The following is a 19,456-nucleotide window of genomic DNA, read 5'->3' on the forward strand; positions in this document are numbered from 1 at the left end:
GGATTTAGTGAAAGCTTGAAGATAACTCAACAAATCAACATGCCAAGGACTCAAGAGCTTCATGTCTAGACTAGAGTCATCATTAGTAGTCTTAGATATGTGTCTTAGTTATTGAGTCTAGGTTAGCTAAACCTAGATACAAATCTCACAAGTTCTAAAAACAATCATATAATTTACATGAGACATGCCATCTAGATTATTATATGTTCATGCATTAAGCATACATGTTATTTGTGCATCTTAGGTATAACATAATGGTGAAACATGTATAGTTTATAAGCATAGCATATAGGTAGTTTACCATTTAATCTCTTAGCTGAAAAATATGTCAGTTAATCGATTAAGTAAGGCCTTAATCGATTAATGTGAAATCAGTTTTAACATATAACTGAAAAACAGAATTCAGTTATTCTCAACAGCCCGTTAATCGATTAAAATGGCACTTAATCGATTAACTAGGCGTCTAACAACTTTTTTATATAAACTGTGTTTTTACACCATGCTTCATACGTTCATTCATTTTTAGAATTGCTAAGTTGCATATTTTCCATGGTCATTGTGTATGATATAGGCAGAGAGAAATGCATGTGAGGTAGTGAGAGATAATATCATGCTTAGGATTTAAAATGTCATCCAATTGGATGTGATTAAATGTGTTCATAATTCTAACTTTTCTTGCATGATTCTTGCATTTCTTTTAGAGATTTCGTAGGATAGAAATTACATGTTTCTACATGATTCTGAATTCATACATATTCTTGTTAATTTGTGAGATTTGTATAGGGTTTATAGTTATATTTTAATTGTAATATTTGAGTCATATTGTGCTTTATAATACTTTGTTTTTGTGCTATTTTTGTGATAAGGAAAGTCGTCTCTTGGTGTCTTACCACCAAAGAGATTAAGTGAGTCTTCACCAAGACTTAGAGGTCTTGAGTTTAGAACATATTCTTGGTTGGGGCTAGATCGTAAGAAATGTTTTCTTAGGCGATTAGAGTAGTCAAACCAAGGTAGGGGTTCTAGGAATTCAAGAAGGGAGCATCTAAGGTCTTGTATTGGAAGTGTGCATGTAATATACATTCGTTTCAATATTAGTAAAGAAAATCTCCCGAGATCAGAAGGGGAGGACTGGATGTAGTTTTGTAGTGGACCGCAAAACGAACCAGGATAAAATTCCTTGTTGCAGGCTTTTTCGAACCCATATCTCTTTACAAAAAAGGTTATTTTTCCCTTTAAGCCAAACTCAATCTTCACAAATCTTTGACATAATACATGTTGACATATGGGGACCCTTTGGAATACCCTTTGTGCATGGACACCGATATTTCTTAACAATTGTAGATGATCATAGTAGATATACTCGGATATTTCTAATGAAAACCAAATCTGAAACTTTTGGTTTATTACAAGGCTTTGTATATATGATTAATACTCAATTCTCTATAAAAGTTAAAGTAGTTAGAAGTGATAATCGCCCAAAATTTCTCTTAAAGACTTTCTACTCTGACAAAGGAATTTTACACCAAAAATCATGCACCTACACTCCCCAACAGAATGGGATTGTGGAGAGAAAACAATAACATCTCTTGAAAGTGGCAAGAGCCTTCCTTATTCAAAGCAACCTACCCAAAGTTTACTAGTAATATTCCATTAGGCATGCTACCCACATTATTAATTTTCTACCCACCCCTGTGTTAAACAAACAATGCCCACACACATCCTTATACCACAAGAAACCAAATATACAGCACCTACGAGTATTTGGATGCCTTTGTTTTACTAGCACACACAAGTATTCTAGATCTAAATTAGATCTAAGAGATACTAAGTATGTTTTCTTAGGATTTAAAGAAGGCATAAAAGGGTACATTGTTTTAAACTTAGCCACCAGAGGCATAGACATGAGTAGAGATGTCATATTTTATGAGTCTATTTTCCCTTACAAAGAGTCTCATCCACAACTCTATCCATCACTCACCTATACACCCTTCCACTGCTCCCAACTCTACTCTTTATGATGATATTTTCCCTGCTACAAACCATAACCTACAAACCAGTAATTCAAACCAACAACAACATTCCCCGACACCTAGTCCTATTGACACTACTAATAATGCCCTAACCAATCCTCAACCCTTACCTACAAATACTTCAACCCTTACCTACAAATACTTCACCTACACAATTAAGAAAGAGTAGTAGGATATCTAAAGTTCCTACATACATACAAGATTATCATTGTGTCCTTTTTCATAACACACAACCTGAAACTTCTATACCATACCCTTTGTCCTCATACCTTTCATACCATAAACTATCAAACAAACACAAAACCATCATCCTACCATATCCACCAATGCTGAACCAAAAACATGTACTCAGGAAATCAAGCATCATCATTGGCAAGAGGCCATTAATAATGAACTTTTAGCCCTACAAATGAACAACATTTGGACCCTTACTGAATTACCACCCACAAAAAGAGATATTTGATGCAAATGAGTATTTAAGATTAAATATAAGCCAGATGGGGGAATTGAGAGATACAAAGCTAGGCTTGTGACTAATGGATATATCCAAACTGAGGGCATAGACTATATCAGTACCTTCTCCCCTATTGCCAAAATTTATACAGTTAGACTTCTTCTTACCCTAGCATCCATCCATAATTGGACTCTCCAACAATTGGATGTGAGCAAAGCTTTCCTCCATGGAGACCTCAATGAGGAAGTCTACATGGTTTTACCCCTTGTCCTAAAACCTACTGCCCCTAATCAAGTCTGCAAACTTGACAAATCCCTTTATGGTCTCAAGCAAGCCAGTAGACAATGGTTTGCTAAACTCTCATATTTCTTACTCAAAAAGGGTTACCACAAATCCAAGGGTGATCATTCTCTTTTCATTAAATGGAGTTCTACTCAATCAATTACCATAATCCTAGTCTATGTTGATGACATAATACTTAGTGGAAATAATTTGCCTGAAATACTCACTCTTAAGCAATATCTGGATAAAGCTTTTAGAATTAAAGACCTTGGTAATATAAAATACTTTTTGGGGTTTGAGATTGCAAAAAACAAATCTGGTATTTTTATGAATCAGAGAAAATATGCATTAGAAATTTTATCTGATGCAGACTTACTAGGCTGCAAACCATCCTCAACTCCCATGACAAATGGCACACATCTTTACCAAGACTCTAGCACCCCATCCCCGAACCTATAGAAAACTCATAGGTAGATTCATTTACCTTACCAACACTAGGCCAGACCTAGCTTTCTCTATCCATCAATTGGCACAATTCATGGCAAACCCCACAATTGTCCACCATTCTACTGCCCTAAAGGTTCTTAGGTATATCAAAGGTGCTCCTTCATTAGGCCTTTTTTACCCAACAGATTCTCCTCTACAAATTAAAGCCTATAGTGATAGTGATTGGGTATCTTGCCCTGATACTAGGAGATCTGTTACAGGTTTCTGCATCTACCTTGGCAATTCACTAATCTCATGGAAATCCAAAAAGCAAAAAACAGTAGCAAGAAGTTCTTGTGAAGCAGAGTATCGTGCTATGGCATTAACCACTTGTGAGATTAATTGGTTGTCTTATATGTTACAGGATTTACAACATTCATCTTTTACTTCTGCTTTGCTTTATTATGATAATCAGTATGCTATACACATTGCCTCAAATCATGTTTTTCATGAAAGAACTAAACATATAGAACTTGATTGTCAACAGTTCGTGAACAATGTGATAGAGGTTTGATCAAACTTTTACCTATTTCAACTACCTTACAATTAGCTGATGCATTAACAAAGCCATTAGGGCCAAAAGATTATTCATTGATTCATTACAAGTTTGGTCTCATTAATATATGTTCCCCAGCTTGTGGAGGGTATTAGACAGAAATATCCATGCTCAGGAACAATTGGAGAACAACACAGCATGCACCAAGCCATCAGATCATCATGCTAGCCAAATGCACAAGACTTCAAGCAACTTCACAAAGGCAATATGCTTCCTAACCATGATAGATCAAGGCACACCAGTTTCTATCCATGATAGATCAGAAAGCTATACTAGACAGTTTACTTGGCTAACAAACAACCCTTATAAAAAGTGGTTATACGAATTATATCAGATGTGTTTATTTCATAAAATTAGTTAGGAGTTAGTTGTATACTTAGTGTTTAAATAGCAGTCTCATTCATTGTATAATTAATTCAGTTTTTCATATTCAATAAAAGTAAAGTAAAGTTTCATTTTCATATCTTTCTATTCTTTTTGTTCTTAGTTGAAGAACAAGAAGGATCCTTTCTTCTTCTAAGTTTCAGAAGAACATCAAATTCTCATAGATATTCTCATTAATGCTCATTTCGAAAGTAAGTGTGGCATAGCAAAAATTAGGGAATTAAGGATTATGATTCCAAAATAAATAATAGCAAGTACAACTTTACTAATTATTTCTGCTTTCAGTCTTTGAAATTTGTTTAAGGAAAATAGCAGTAATCATGAATATGTTTCTACTATACAAAACTTATAATTTTGAACAAATATAAAATGTATGACTTAAATAAAATAGCATATGCATGTCTAATATTGTTTATAACTAGTGAGTAGTCGCCTAAGGTACAAGTTGTAAATTTTAGTATTTATTTAATTATTATGTTAAAATAATTTAATATGATGTATAATATTTTTATTTTAATAGTTTGGATTTCCGGGAAAGCGAATATAATCTTCCTCTCATGGATTCATAGAAGTAACAAAATACACATGTCATTATTACATCAGGAGAGATATTGCATGGAGTTTTCTCCTTCACAAGAGGCTGTAGTAAATGTAATATACAGAACTATTTTATCACGAAAAAAATATTATGCAGAGTGTTACATATTTTATATTGTCACGAGATCGTTTTTCATTTATATTTAATTATTATTTCCTATTAAATATAAGTAATACTGAATGGTAAAAGAAGTACCCTCCCTCTTTGTAACAAGCTTTACACTTCTAATACATATATTATGTTTTTAGGAAAAGATAATATTGAAAAAATAATGTAGTATAGAAGATTTAATAAAATGTAACAATTGGTATACTAGATGAGTTAAAAGCTAGATTAAAATAATTACATGTAAAAAAATTAAATTAATAACAGAAAATAATATTTTAGCTATATTCAAATCGTATACTAAATTTTCTATTGCAATGGTAGAATAAAAATTGAATAAAAAAATGAGATTATATAATTTAACACCTATGTTCTTGTATCTAGATTTTAAGGTATATAAATATTATGGGATCATACCTAATGTTCCATAGTTTGTACCATTCCATGTGTCATGAGCTTATGATTAATTAGAAAAATATTTAATAATTAAATTTTAACTTAAATATATTTTTCTGACCAATCACCAGCCAATAGCACATGGAGTGGCATAAATTATAGGACAACATATTTGTACCCAAATATTATAAGGTTAAAGGCTAATATTCAATATCTCTGAAGATGTTAATCAGCATCAATTTGAGTAAATTTTTTAAACTTACTTTCCATCTTAGCTATCAATTTTATAAATATCTAATGATTTAGATCTACCGACTAATTTAAACCATTGAATTTTCTTAAAATTGATGACTATGATGAGGAGTAAGTTTAATCATTAAGATTAAGTGTATCCCTCCCTATTAAGAAAGAGATTACACTTTCTTGAACGATTATTAGTTTCTGTCCCGTTGAATGACATCATACATAAATAAAGTTCATATTTGACAATTCAGCTTTAAAGTTGCATAATAGTTTGAAGCACCTAAAGTTTATGGAGTATTATAAGACCAACAGTAATAGAAATAGTAAAAAGGAAAAGGGAAACTAAAAATAGAAATCTTATTTGTTAGAGAAGGACTTCAGTTTTCATACTATCACATATCGTGATCTCATATAATTAGGTAAAAATTTCATTTCATATTCAACATTTGACTTTACTACCAGTGCATTCCGACCAGAATGTAATGACTATCTCATCAATTATATTTTATTACACTTAAATACATAGTTTCGTTGTGTAAGAGATGAAAAAAGGGCATTCATACCTAACAAAAGCATCTCCCATATTGTTTGTTCAATACACACTTAAATATCCGCAAGAAGGAGAAGCCAAAGAAAACTCAAATTAATCTTATTGATTCTAACATATATGTGGTAGTCACGTATACATACATATATTGGAAATGGTGATATTTTCAAATAAAAATGATAATTGGTTGCACCCTTTATGTTCATAAAAGGGGTATCCCATAGGTCCAATTAAGGGTTGAAATATATACCTAAAACCACAATGCATGGTCAACTTATTGAGGTTTGGAAAGTGTCAACCATCATAAGTGTAATCATCCAAGTATTTTTCTGTTGTGTGAGAGTCTTTTCAGTGTTATCTCAAATTGTCTTCCATTTAGCTTTTTTTTGTGCTAATTAATAAAGTTTAAGTATAGACATTATAGCATATCAATTACTGGATTATGTAGATGTTATATGTCTGCTCCATTTAAACAAAATATTTAAGTTTCATCTCAGTTTTGTACTTTTGTATATAGAGAAAACTTATACTAGAAGAACTAAATTCATCATATAGTGGATATTATTGACTTTAAACATACAAAATACCTAAGAGAGGATTTGTAAAGCATTGTATCGAGAGATATTGTGTATATGGGTGAAAAATATAGTTAAAAGAGATATACATATAAGAGTAAGAAACACATTTTTAAAAAGTGAAACATAATTGAGTAATATATGAAACATATGGATCACTTTATTTTTTATATATTAAATAGAAAATATTCAATACTTCTTATGTACATCTTAAAAAGCATTGTATATGTGCTGGTAAATCGAATGAAATACGTATCCATTTCTTTTCCACTATATGGGCTTCAGAATATTGAGTATGGATACTCTCCATTAATGGAGAAGCAAGTCCTTGAAAAACCAAAGAAAATGTAACATGTAATAATATATTTATCTTTTTAAGTATAATAAAATAATATTTTTTTCATTCAAAATATAAGTAAATGGAAGTACTTGTCTCTCCATTAATGGAAGGCTTCATACATTAATGAGTTTCTGGCTAACAAAACATAAACGGGTTGATTTACTTAATAGCTGGTACTGCTTTTCTCTATGCACCAAAATAACACAACACGGTGACCAAATATTGAAGCATCCACCTTCACATAACAGCTATTGAAAAACCCATTTGAAGGGGAGAAGTACTAAGATGGAAACAATTTAATATACATAATTTCACTCACCCCTTAAAAAATATGTACAATTTTGGGATATAGTATAGTATATCTTTACTCAAATTCTAATCATGTAAAACTTCAGCCGGTTAGAAATGATAAGTTGTCATTGAACTAGTGTCATAAATCTTGAATATGTTGGAAACTAAGTGAGGGTCTCACTAGAATGTCTCCAACCCAATGTTTTAAAGTGCAATTGATGTCGTGATTATCGTCTTGTGGTTAGTGTAGTTGTTATCATTCGTTTGTTATGGGGTGAATCTTTTTCTGATTAAAAAATGTTTTTCAATTTAATGTGGGCTCATATGGTCCATGTGGAAGGGAATCCTCTCCAATATTGGAGAGTCCAGTACTAAATAGGATGATGACACATGTCAAAAAAAATTATAACGGTCATGATTTCATATTATTTTTTAATAAAAAATAAATAAAGTTTAAAAAAATTTCGGTTATATATTCTAGTAATGGCCTCTCCATTACTGGAGAGGAGTTAAACTCGTTCGATATGGCATGATGCGATATGGTTACATTATGACTCTTGTGGTTATATTATTGTACTTCAGTATCATACAAGTCATACCACAATTAGAGTGCAGAGGAATCACATACCATGAGTCTTAGTTGGACTTGGATTTGAAAAACATTGCAACTTCCTAATAGAGATTCTCTTCCTCAAATGGTAGACACATATTTTGGATACCATTAATGGGAATAGCAACATAAAGAATATGAATAATATCATTTACTATTTAAAGATTAAAAGGCAATGGGCAAGGAGATGATAATGCTTGGCATCATCATTGGTGCATGATCAGAAGAACTTTAGAAGTAACAGCAAACCTAAATTTTGTTAGACAAGTTGCTTTTGTTAAAAGTGTGATTCAAAATTTAGTTAAGGGTTTCTATAAATAGTAAATCCTAACTATCACTTTGTAACAAACACACAAAAATAGAAATTCATTGATGTTCATTCCTCTTAATTAAAAATTCTCTCTCTGCATAATCCTCACATATTCTTCATTGTTTTTAATCTGTTTTCTGTCTGCAACTCTTATTCTTTCATTCAATTCTGTTTTCATTCTATTCACAATTCAGCTTCTTTGTTCCAACAAAATTGGTATCAAGAGCAAGGTTCAAAGATCCAAGAACACACATTCATCATCATCAATCATCTTCGAAAATCATGGGACAAAACAAAGGAAATTTCCCAGCAAACCTTCCAGTTCTTAATGGCAAGAATTGGAACCGATGGAGAGTGCAAATGAAGGCACTAATGGAATATCAAGATGTAGATGAAATTGTTGAACAAGGTTTTCCAATTCTTGCTGAAGGTGCAACAGAAGAACAAAGGAAGGGGCATAAGGAGAACAAGAAGAAGAATTGCAAGGCAATGTTCCTCCTACATCAATGTGTGGATGAAGCACACTTTGAGAAGATTTCTGGTGCTCCAAATTCGAAGGAGGCATGGCAGATTCTTGAAGCTTGCAATCAAGGAGCGGAACAATTGAAGAAGGTGAGATTGTAAACTTTAAGAAGACAATATGAATTGATGCAGATGGATGCAAATGAGAAGGTGACTCAATTCTTTAACATAATTGTCACTCATACAAATTCAATGAAAGCTTGTGGAGAGAAGATTCTTTATCAGTCCATTGTTGAGAAGATCTTTCGCACGTTAACTCCAAATTTTGACCACATTGTAGTGACAATTGAGGAGTTCAAAAGACTAGAAGAAATGGAGGTGGAAGATCTTCAAGGTTCTCTTGAGGCACATGAGCAAAGGCTCATGGAAAGATCCATAGAAAGACCTGTTGAGCAGGCCTTACAAGCTCACACAAGTAGAAGGAGCTTTGGTGGAAGCAATGGATTTCGAGGAAGAAGTAGAGGAAGAGATTTCAAAGGTGGAAATTTCAAGAATTCTCAACAAAATTGGTCTTGACAAAGAGATCAAGAAAGAATAGACATTGATAAATCAGAAGAATCAATTAAGAGAGGGGGATTCAATCAATGGAGAGGAGGTAGAAAGGCAATGGTTAGGAAGAAGTAGGAATGGCAATGGGGCAGGTCGGGGGCGGGTTTGCACATACCCAAACCCAAACCCGAAATTCCGAACCCGAACCCAAACTCAACGGGGTTGAAAATAAAAATACCATCCTCAAACCCGTCAGGTTTCGGGTAACCCGAATCCGGAAAAAAAAACCCGAAAATGATAAAGTATTAAGGAAAATATGATATTCTTTTTGTGTAATTTTTCTCTAAGATTTCTATTTTCTCTTGTATTATTTCATTTCTTTTATGTTTGAAGATCCAATAGTATGTAAAGTGAAATTAGAAATTAAAAACAATGGGCAAATATAGAAATTTCAATTTTAAATTGAATTACTTTACTTCAGGGCGGGTTTGGGTTAGGGTCTTTGCTATACCAAACCCGAACCTGAAATTTAAACCCGGGTAAAACTCGAACCCGAACCTAATCACATCGGCTTTTCCCCATTAAATTCGGGTTTTGTTCGAGCGGGTACCCACGGGTTTGATTTTTATTGTCATCCCTAGGAAGAAGTTAAAGTGCTTCAATTGTGGCAAAATTGGCCACTTCTCAAATGAATGCAAAGCCCCTCCTAGCCAAAGTCATAATAGAAGCAGACAACACAATGAAACACACATGGCAGAAGAAGAGGTTGAGACAGAAAATGATGATCAACCTCTCTTGCTCATGATGGTTACAAGCCAAGTTAGCAAGAATAATGATATATAGTATATAGATTCTGGTTGCTCAAGCCATATGACTGGACACAGAGATTGGTTGGTTAATTTTGATGGAAAAAGAAAAATCAGTGTTAGATTTGCTTACAATAGGGTCATTCAAGCTAAAGGCACTGGTGATGTTTTGATCAAGAGAAAAGATGGCAAACATGCCATGATCACTGATGTGTTGTATGTGCCAAACATGAGAAGCACAAAGTCAGGCTTGTGGTCAAAGGGTTTATGCAAAAAGAAGGACTTGACTACTCTGAGGTATTTGCACCAGTGGCTAGATTGGAAATTGTGAGACTTATGGTAGCCTTAGCTAGTTGGAAGAAATGGAAGTTGTGCCAATTGGATGACAAGTCAGCCTTTCTCAATGGTCCATTAGAGGAAGTGGTGTTTGTGTCTCAACCCCCTGGTTTCATCAGAAAAGGCAATGAGGATAAAGTGCTAAGACTCAAGAAAGCACTTTATGGATTAAAGCAAGCACCTAGAGTATGGAATAAGAGGATTGACAAATTTCTACAAGACTCTGGTTTTTAGAAATGTACAGTTGAGTATGGTGTGTACACCAAGCCTATAGACCAAAACCATGGTGCCTTGTTCATCTACCTATATGTAGATGATCTCCTGATTACAGGTAGTAGCTCAAGAGGAATTGAAGAGTTGAAGGAAAGCCTAAAGGGTGAGTTTGAAATGACAGACTTAGGAAGGTTGTCATACTTCCTTGGTCTACAATTTCTACACACCAAGAGAGGATTATTCATGCACCAAAAGAAGTACATGCTTGAGGTGTTGAACAAGTTCAATATGATGAATTGCAATGCCTCAGAAACTCAACAGAGATAAATTTGAAATTGGATAATTGTGAGGAAGAAGCAGTTGTGGATGCAACTTTTTAGGCAACTTATGGGAAGCTTGAGGTATATTTGCCACTCTAGACCAGAAATATCATTCAGTTTAGGTGTGATCAGTAGGTTCATGAGCGATCCAAGATACTCTAATATGGTTGTAGCCAAAAACATTCTGAGATATCTAAGAGGAACACTTGATTTTGGCATTGTTTTTCCTCATCAAAATGAGAAGATTAGTTCATAACTCATGGCCTATTCTGACTTTGATTGGTGTGGGGATATACTAGATAGAAAGAGCACAATGGGATATGTGTTCATGGTTGCAGGTGCTCCTATATCTTGGTGCTCACAGAAACAAAGGGTTGTGGCATTATCAACTTGTGAAGCTGAGTACATAGCAGCTTGTGCAACAGCTTGCCAAGCAATTTGGTTATCATCATTGTTGCTAGAACTTGGTATTGAAAATGGAGAAGTAATTGAATTGTTGATAGATAGTAAATCAGCAATTGATTTAGCCAAGAATCTAGTCTCACATTGCAGAAGCAGGCATATTGAAACAAGATATCATTACTTAAGGCAACAAGTTGCAGAAGGAAGAATCAAGCTCATACATTGCAAGAGTGAGCTTTAATTGGCAGATATTATGACTAAGCCTTTGAAGATAGATAGGTTTAAAGACTAGAGAAATAAGATAGGAATTCAAGGCTTGATGCAAGAGTAGATTCGATTGTTGGGTAGTTAGATGTTTAGGAGTTTGATGTTGTTTGTAAATTTCGAATCATGGGGGTGTTGAAAGTGTGATTCAAAATTTAGTTAAGTTAGTTAAGGGTTTCTATAAATAGTAAATCCTAACTATCACTTTGTAACTAACACACAAAAATAGAAATTCATTAATGTTCATTCATCTCAATTAAAAATTCCCACTCTGCATAATCCTCACATATTCTTCATTGTCTTTAATCTCTTTTCTGTTTGCAACTCTTATTCTTTCATTCATCCAATTTTGTTTTCATTCTATTCACAATTCAACTTCTTTGTTGTAACAACTTTGGATAAATAAATTATTATTTATTCAATTCAATAACTAAATTATTATTTTTAATTAGTTGATAAATATGGGTTATACAACAATTACTAGTTATGTGATCACTTAAAAAATTCATGTATAATCAATCATCTAATGATATATTATTTTCTTATGCTATGTTTAGGAAAATTACCTTATAATTGTGAGCTTATAATTTTGAAAGTAGCTATAAACTTGTAAATGTGCAAATAATTTATTAAACTAAAGTTGTTTGTTAAAATTAACGGAAATTTAAAAAATAACAGTATAAGACATGCATTAGTTTTTTTTATTTATTTGATTATTTTTAAATTTAGTAATTAAATATATGAATAATTTAAAATAATCATTTACTTATATATTTTAGTTATAAATGGATATATAATATATTTTTATTTTATTTTATTTTAATAGACATATTTGTTTAATGTATATATTTTTTTCAAAAAAATACAATTATGGACTTATTTCATTTTCAAAAGTACCGAACAAGCTATATAGTACTACTTATTGTTGAGAGAAAGGGGTTTGAAATTCAACAATGGAGAAGAAGAATCCATTATACAACACTCACGTCAAACTCCTCGCCTTCGATCTCCTCTCCCTCTCTCAACATTCCCCTGACTCTTTCTCCCGTAGATCCATCCCTCTCTCACGCGCCGAAACCCTCGGCACCGTCACGCTCCGGGACCACAAGCCCAACACCTTCCTCCGCTTCGCTATTGACGACGGCACGGGCTGCGTCCCCTGCATCCTCTGGCTCAACCACCTCAACTCTCCTTACCTTGCCCGACGCCGGAGCCCGCAGGACGTTCGGCTAATCGCTGATTTGGCGGCGCGTGCGGCGGCGGTGGTGAAGGTTGGAGTGGTGGCGAGGGTGAGGGGTAGGATAAGTAGGTATAGGGGTGCGGTGCAGGTAACGGTGTCGGATGTTATGGTTGAGAGAGATCCTAATGCTGAAGTGTTGCATTGGATTGAGTGTGTCAATTTGGCTCGTAACTGTTATAATCTTTTGCCTCACCCTTCTTCTTCTTCTTTTCTACTACACAAGTAAAGTAGAATGATGGTGGAGTTTTTTTTTTAACATTGCCAAAAGAGAAAATGTCATATGTAGTAAGAAATATATCGTTTTTCATTTTACATTAATTCATATAACAATTCCCTTTTTTCTCACTACTGCTCTCTATTTTCTTGTTCTTATTTTTTAATCATTATTTTATACCATCAAATTTTTAGAATGGCATTAATATTGAAAAATAGACCAAATATCCAAATATGCATTTCACAATTATTTTCTTTGTCACTCAAATTTGATGGAAAACTTTATTGAATAATTATTATATTAATTTAATGTTGGACAATAAAATATAATCTCAATTTGGACATGTTTGAGGAAAACCAGTAGAAGTTTAAAAAAGAAAAGAATATACCAAACTAACGTTATTCTTAAAGATAAAAGGATCTAAATAATTACTTGGAATTATTAACAAAGAATTATATATCAATTTTTATTAATCCACGAGATTTATTATATACCTCATAACATATTTCAATTATTATATTCCACAAGTTGGGACTTTCATATTGTGAGGTGTATGCCTCTTCTATTGTTCTTCATTGTTCAACATCGTATTCGTGTTTTGCTCTTATACACAAAGTATAACCTTGATTTATTTTAGGAATACCATTTATAAAATGCTACAAATAATGGTTCTTTAACCATTCCTACAATGAACAAAAGATAAATAGAAGACTACATCTCTCTAATATGGTCCCCACCTCTATGGAATGAGTAGAATCCTTACCAACTCACCTTAATTTGCTTACATTCCAACAAATAAATATAACCCTTCTTTAGACTTTAAAGGTCAGTTTGTGAATTAGATAAGAAGAAAGAAGAGAAAATGAAGGCTTCAAAACCAATTCACAAGTGTATTTCATGACTTCCAAGACTTCCATATTCTTTATCTCTTCAAAATCAAACTCGCAAACGGACCCCGGGTTAAAGAATAAATAGAAACAAATCCCATATTACCTTTTCAGCACCAATATATTAAGATGCCATAATATATACAGGCAAAATACATAAAGGATTGCTACAGCTTCATCAAATTACTATGCATAACATAACATTATACAATAACGAAGTCTTACCACAACAAGCTAACATGGGTTCATAAGAATGGCATTTTGAGAGTTCCTAAAGTAAGAACCATATAACTAAACCAAATGGGCTATTGTCTTTTAAGATAAAACATGTATAAATCACACTATATTTGAATAAACAAAAGATGTAATTTTCCTCTTCAAATTCATATGAGCTACAAACTTATTGATGAATTCAATTCCTTGAAATATTGGGCAACCAAATAGTAAAAGGCACTAAAGTTTGCCTGTGTGATCATCATTGAAACGCTTTCAACCTGTTTCTCCCTAACAATGATTTTCTTTATGAGCATTGTGACATCAAGCATGGTATTGTGAACTTCAAAGTAGGCCAAAAAACACCTTTCACATTTGACATACTGTGTGACATGGTGTGGTAGCGAAGGTACACTCTCAACATCGAATCTATTTGCCTGGTTCACTATTTCAGCTTAACTTGGAGAATTAGGTGCACTGGCTTTTTGAAAATGGACCTTAGCTCATCATTGGCTTCCATTCCTATTCTCCTGTATTAAAGAAACTTGAATAAACAGAAGTTTGAAACTCATAACATAATGATGTCCAAATAACTTTTCACTTGAAGGAAACAAGGAAAGACAAATGAATCCAAAGCATACACTCTCTAATTGGAGAATGATAAAGGGATGGAGGTGAAATGGAAGGTAATACGGGACCAACCTAATATGAATTAATAAATAACTAGAGAAAATAAAAAAATTCACGGACAGAATGGTAAGCAATTTTATTCCTGAGTTCAAGGAAGCTGCATGATGAAACTATCTAAAATTCTAAATACTCGAACGTTGCAGTTGATGGAAAATGGGCATAACTATACATGTCAATCTCAAATATATAATGCAAAAAAATATGAAGATAACCAGTTTCCCCGTGTTAAACTGAAGTGAAATCATAACAAAATATGAGAAACTGCTAAAGTAACAATCACAAAATCAAAGTTACATGAAGGAAAAGCTGAAAATAGAAATTACCCGATTTTTGAGCCATTCTTCCCCACAAGAATCTTGCGCTGGCTTAATTTATGAGTGATAAAGTGTTGCTCAATCCTAAGAGAACCATCTCTTAACTCTTTCCAGTCCATCAAACGATGTTCAATATCATACGGAATTTCCTTAATTGAGAAAATTGTTAGTCAATATCTAAAATTATAAAACTATTATGTAATACATAAGAAGAATAAATGAATTTAATGACTACCTGATGTACATGGTCCAATAGTCTTTCACGGACAACTTCTAATGCTATCATCTTCATAACTTCCTCGCTCATGGTGAATGGATCTTCTTCCCAAGGTCGCTCAACTGCCTAAGCATATGAACCAATTAAAAAACCAGAGTTAAGTCTAGGATTGTCTAACCAAACAACAATAATCAAGCCTTCTTCCAATAGGTGAGGCCAGTGAATTAGGAAAAATACATGCCTGCTCCATCAGGTACTGAGTCAAATCTTTTACTCCAGCCCCCTTCAGTCCCGATATCATGAAATGCCTATATAATGAAAATAGGCATTAGAAGGTAACTAAAGAACAAGAATCAGTCCACGGCAAAGTTAAAATCAAACTGCAGACCAGCACCCAAGTCTTTCTACAAGAAAACCTTACTTTTCATATCCAGGAAGATCTTTGAATTCTTCAGCGACCTTCAATAAATCTTTCTTTTTCTCTACTAAATCAATCTTGTTCATGCACAAAACTCGCCTTTGATTTGGTATGGGTCGAGCTCCCATGCGTTTAATCAATTGTACTACTCTTGAATCAGGCCTATATTGATGGAATGTTAAAAATGAGACGGGATCACTAATAACGAAAAAAGAACTGGGCAAAATATGGAATTAAAGAATGTGTACTATAATGGAGATAAGGTGAAGAGATAAAAGTATGGTTAACACCAAATTCATTTGAACCATTAAAACCAACAATATGTAGACCTTCAAGGGTCCTGAGCAGTAATATCCCTTTTGGTATTTTATAGAGGTTTTTATGAGTTTCACTGGTCAATGAGCCATCAGCACTGATTACAAAAGTTCCTGGTTCAATATGCATACATATTTTTTTAAAGTCAATGAGTTACCACTTACCAAAAAATCCTAACTATTGTGTAAATACAAGTAAAGCACAGAAACGAAATTTAATGAATCTATGATACACTATGAGAGATGAGTACAATATTTGGTTGGATAAATAAAAGAAAGAAGTTGGAATGTTCATAGGGAAGAAAATGAAATTCATAATATAAATATTTACCATAAAGGAACTAATAACAGCTTAATTGAGCAAATTTAAGCCAATACATAATATTTCATATAATAACCATTTTTGAGTGTCTTTTCTCCCCTCTTTCAAGGTGAACAAAGGGGTAATAAAGAATGAAATAGGTCAAACTCCTCAATTGAAATGATAATAAAATGTTGACCTGGTAAGGTGTCTATGAACATCAAAAATGACTATGAGCACTTCATAGAGATTGACTGAACTCCAAGCACTTTCAATACGAGCCTTGACATCCCTATAAGGATATCCACCACAATTTAACATGAGCCCTGGTGTATCAAAAAAACACTGCATGGAGAATATAACAAGACTGAGAGTGTGTAAATAAATAAAATGAATCAAGTTTAAAAAACTATCAAAACATAACACAATGAAACAGTAAGATTATGGAAATTCATTCCAGTAAAAATATATCATTTGAAACAATAGATGTTGTGGTAATTCTAAGCATAAATAAATGGGCTTTGTCTAATTGATTTATAACTTGCCTCCACAAAAATTACAATTATTTCTAGCTGTACAACTGTTGAAAAACGACCCTGCCTGTTCCAAGTCACAAATACATAGGCAAAATGTTATCACTTCACATTCACAACGTCATCTTCCCTTTACTTTTCAGAATGAAACCCACACAGAAAAAATAAAAAAACAAGTTTCACTGATTATTGATCAAACACATATATCAACATCTGATAAATAGATGGTTCATTCATCATTGCCATGGGTCAAGTAAATCATACTCCAGACTGAAATCCATGTAATTTAGTATTTTAAATAATATATTGAGGATATGATGTGGAGATTTTGGCTCAGATACAAAAAATCATATATTCATCAGCAAAATAACCTATTGCATGCACGTGTGTTCTAAACCCAAACATACATGCCTCTAGTGCAACAAGTGTAATTATAACCTCACAACGTTGCTTTTAAATAAAAAAGAAGTTAAATAATGAGCCAAGTTACTCACAACTTGGGTGTCTCCTTTTGTCAACACTCCCACAACTTCATGAGTCGTGGTGTTTGTCTTTCGTGAAACAGCTGCCACCTTTGTCCCAACCTATGACAAATGTGTAAAAGCGTATATCATATTCAGAAATCATACGATAAGACAGATGCCAACAGAATATGCAAGAAGCAGAGTATCAGTTCAAATTGAGTACATGGACTATTTACAACAAGTAAATCTGAAGACAAGCTTAAATACTTTCTGACATTGCTTTTATCATGTAACCTCTTTCTAAAGAGGAATTGTGGAGAAAGAGAACACCGTCAACCCACATTGCACTAATGATGCTAACTCGAACTGTTTCTCCTTATTGACAAAAACTCGGTCATATCATGGAATTACAATAAAGAAAAAGAAAAAAGAAAGAAGTTAAGAAGCTAAGCATATCTCCGAGATAAATATAGTTAGTTCGAAAAGGTACTTAAACAATCACAAGCAACCAGGCTTATGATAAAATGGTAGATAAACAGTAATAAATTTATGTAGTTTCTTATCCCAATATCTATCCTCAAAACCATTCAGCATAGGTCCTAACCTACAAATGAACTTTAACTAATACCTAAAATGCATTACCATAACTAACCTCGAGTCGAAAACATATTTGTCTCATAAATTAACTAACACCTTCGTAGCCTCGTCACTATTTATTCAATTATCTTTTTAACAAACATGAAAAGGAACATAGATTAAATTACACTAACAACTACACATTATATCGCAAAAACCAAGCGACCACATGTATCGAACGACACCATAATCTCGTATCATAAATAACCGAAGTTAAAAAGAACGAACCATAAAATTAGTGAGGGCGGACTTTCCAGCATTAGGAGCACCAATTATACCAACAGACAACGATTTCTGATCTTCTTCATTAACAACCGCAACCTTCTCTTCTTCCTCATCTTCATCATTTGCTTCCAACGCAGCTTCTAACAGAGCCTTAGCGAGAGCTCTTTTTTTTCTCTCATCCTCTTCTTCTTTCAATTTCAATTTCCCCTTTGGAGAAATCACTTTATCAGCTTTTTCTCTGTACTTATCGTCCCATGTTGGCGCTGGATTGGGTTGATTCGTTGTTGAGATTTGGTAGTGGGAACTGTCGAATGAGTCGGAGTCGGTGGAATCGTGGTGGTGCGGTTGGACGGAGAAGAAGGTGGTGAAAATGGTGGTAGGGTTTATGTGAGAGGTTCTTCTTAGGGTTTTCAGTGTTGTTGACAATGCTGATTTCATTGTTTGCTTCAATTCTATTCTAACTTGTTTGGATTTTCAGGGTTTATGGGGTTCAAACGCCATTTTTTAACTAGGCATTTCCAAAAACCTAATTTTTTATATAGGGTAATTAATCTCCAATTTGTTTAGGGAATTTTTAAATAGATCCTCTAACTTTAAAAAATTGTAATTGAGTTGCTTAACTTTTCAATTATTTGAAATTGGATCACTAGGATAAGGTTTTACAACCAAAATGAAGATTTAAATCACTAGGATAAGGTTTTACAACCAAAATGAAGATTTAAATGATGTAACTCCATCAAGATCAACCAAGGAAATGAAACAATTTATAAAACTTTTTTATTGTTGTGATTCATCAATTATGTTAATCTTTTAATGGACAAGAATTATACTTACATGATCTACTTGTAAGAATTCCACTTAAAGATCTAGTTGTTTTGTAGAATAATATAATTATTATATTACTATAATAATAAAGTCTTACGAGTAGTATTTTTTAACTGGCTTAATGAGTTTTACAAACTTTTGAGTTGTCAATTTAGTTATAGTTCCTTCTCAAAAAGAATCAATTATAAATTATGGTCAAATCTGGGATTCAATTACAAGTTTTTAAACTCTAGGAACCTATTTGAAAATTTTAAAATAATTTAGAAACCTACACATTAATTTAACCTTTTATATAGGCACAATTTTGAGTGTATCTCAGTCTCTTAAAAATCATCTCACTTGGTAAGTAGATAAATTTTAAATGTTTTTAATTTAATAATTCAAATACAATGATGGCTAACTTTTT

At 33.1% G+C, this 19,456-nt stretch overlaps 4 protein-coding genes across 6 annotated transcripts; 3 read left to right on the forward strand and 1 right to left on the reverse strand.

Moving 5' to 3' along the window:
• On the forward strand, window positions 3,305-3,766 carry LOC109359742 (uncharacterized mitochondrial protein AtMg00810-like). The gene has a single exon (XM_019604433.1). It carries the CDS (start codon window positions 3,305-3,307, stop codon window positions 3,764-3,766), a length of 462 nt encoding a protein of 153 aa, XP_019459978.1.
• LOC109359743 lies at window positions 8,490-9,245 on the forward strand. The gene is made up of 2 exons (XM_019604434.1): window positions 8,490-8,819; window positions 8,862-9,245. The coding sequence occupies exons 1-2, from the start codon at window positions 8,490-8,492 to the stop codon at window positions 9,243-9,245; spliced, it is 714 nt and encodes a 237-aa protein (XP_019459979.1).
• On the forward strand, window positions 12,488-13,049 carry LOC109360045 (CST complex subunit STN1). The gene has a single exon (XM_019604786.1). It carries the CDS (start codon window positions 12,513-12,515, stop codon window positions 13,023-13,025), a length of 513 nt encoding a protein of 170 aa, XP_019460331.1. The 5' UTR covers window positions 12,488-12,512; the 3' UTR covers window positions 13,026-13,049.
• On the reverse strand, window positions 14,128-18,737 carry LOC109361293 (GTP-binding protein ERG). 3 transcript variants are annotated; one of them, XM_019606720.1, is made up of 8 exons: window positions 18,229-18,737; window positions 17,395-17,484; window positions 16,567-16,712; window positions 15,756-15,914; window positions 15,572-15,642; window positions 15,436-15,456; window positions 15,127-15,223; window positions 14,128-14,643 (listed from the first exon to the last, which is right to left on the reverse strand). In XM_019606720.1, exons 1-8 carry the CDS (start codon window positions 18,661-18,663, stop codon window positions 14,559-14,561), a joined length of 1,104 nt encoding a protein of 367 aa, XP_019462265.1. In that variant the 5' UTR covers window positions 18,664-18,737; the 3' UTR covers window positions 14,128-14,558. The 3 variants fall into 3 exon arrangements, with proteins under 3 accessions (XP_019462265.1, XP_019462263.1, XP_019462262.1); XM_019606718.1 differs by having other exon boundaries at window positions 15,127-15,266; window positions 15,353-15,456; XM_019606717.1 differs by having other exon boundaries at window positions 15,127-15,266; window positions 15,353-15,460; window positions 15,576-15,642; window positions 18,229-18,736.

This window comes from Lupinus angustifolius, chromosome LG11 (genome assembly GCF_001865875.1).
Source record: "Lupinus angustifolius cultivar Tanjil chromosome LG11, LupAngTanjil_v1.0, whole genome shotgun sequence".
NCBI lineage: Eukaryota > Viridiplantae > Streptophyta > Magnoliopsida > Fabales > Fabaceae > Lupinus > Lupinus angustifolius.

Bases quoted from the DNA above. Each gene is read 5' to 3' on its own strand.
- LOC109359743 (XM_019604434.1), top strand. From the start codon at position 8,490: ATGGGACAAAACAAAGGAAATTTCCCAGCAAACCTTCCAGTTCTTAAT. The intron at 8,820-8,861 runs GTGAGATTGTAA...GAATTGATGCAG, and splicing joins GAGCGGAACAATTGAAGAAG to ATGGATGCAAATGAGAAGGT.
- LOC109361293 (XM_019606718.1), bottom strand. From the start codon at position 18,663: ATGAAATCAGCATTGTCAACAACACTGAAAACCCTAAGAAGAACCTCT. The intron at 15,643-15,755 runs GTAAGGTTTTCT...TTCATTATATAG, and splicing joins GATCTTCCTGGATATGAAAA to GCATTTCATGATATCGGGAC. The intron at 14,644-15,126 runs GTAATTTCTATT...TCTTTAATACAG, and splicing joins AAGAATGGCTCAAAAATCGG to GAGAATAGGAATGGAAGCCA.
- LOC109360045 (XM_019604786.1), top strand. From the start codon at position 12,513: ATGGAGAAGAAGAATCCATTATACAACACTCACGTCAAACTCCTCGCC.
- LOC109359742 (XM_019604433.1), top strand. From the start codon at position 3,305: ATGGCAAACCCCACAATTGTCCACCATTCTACTGCCCTAAAGGTTCTT.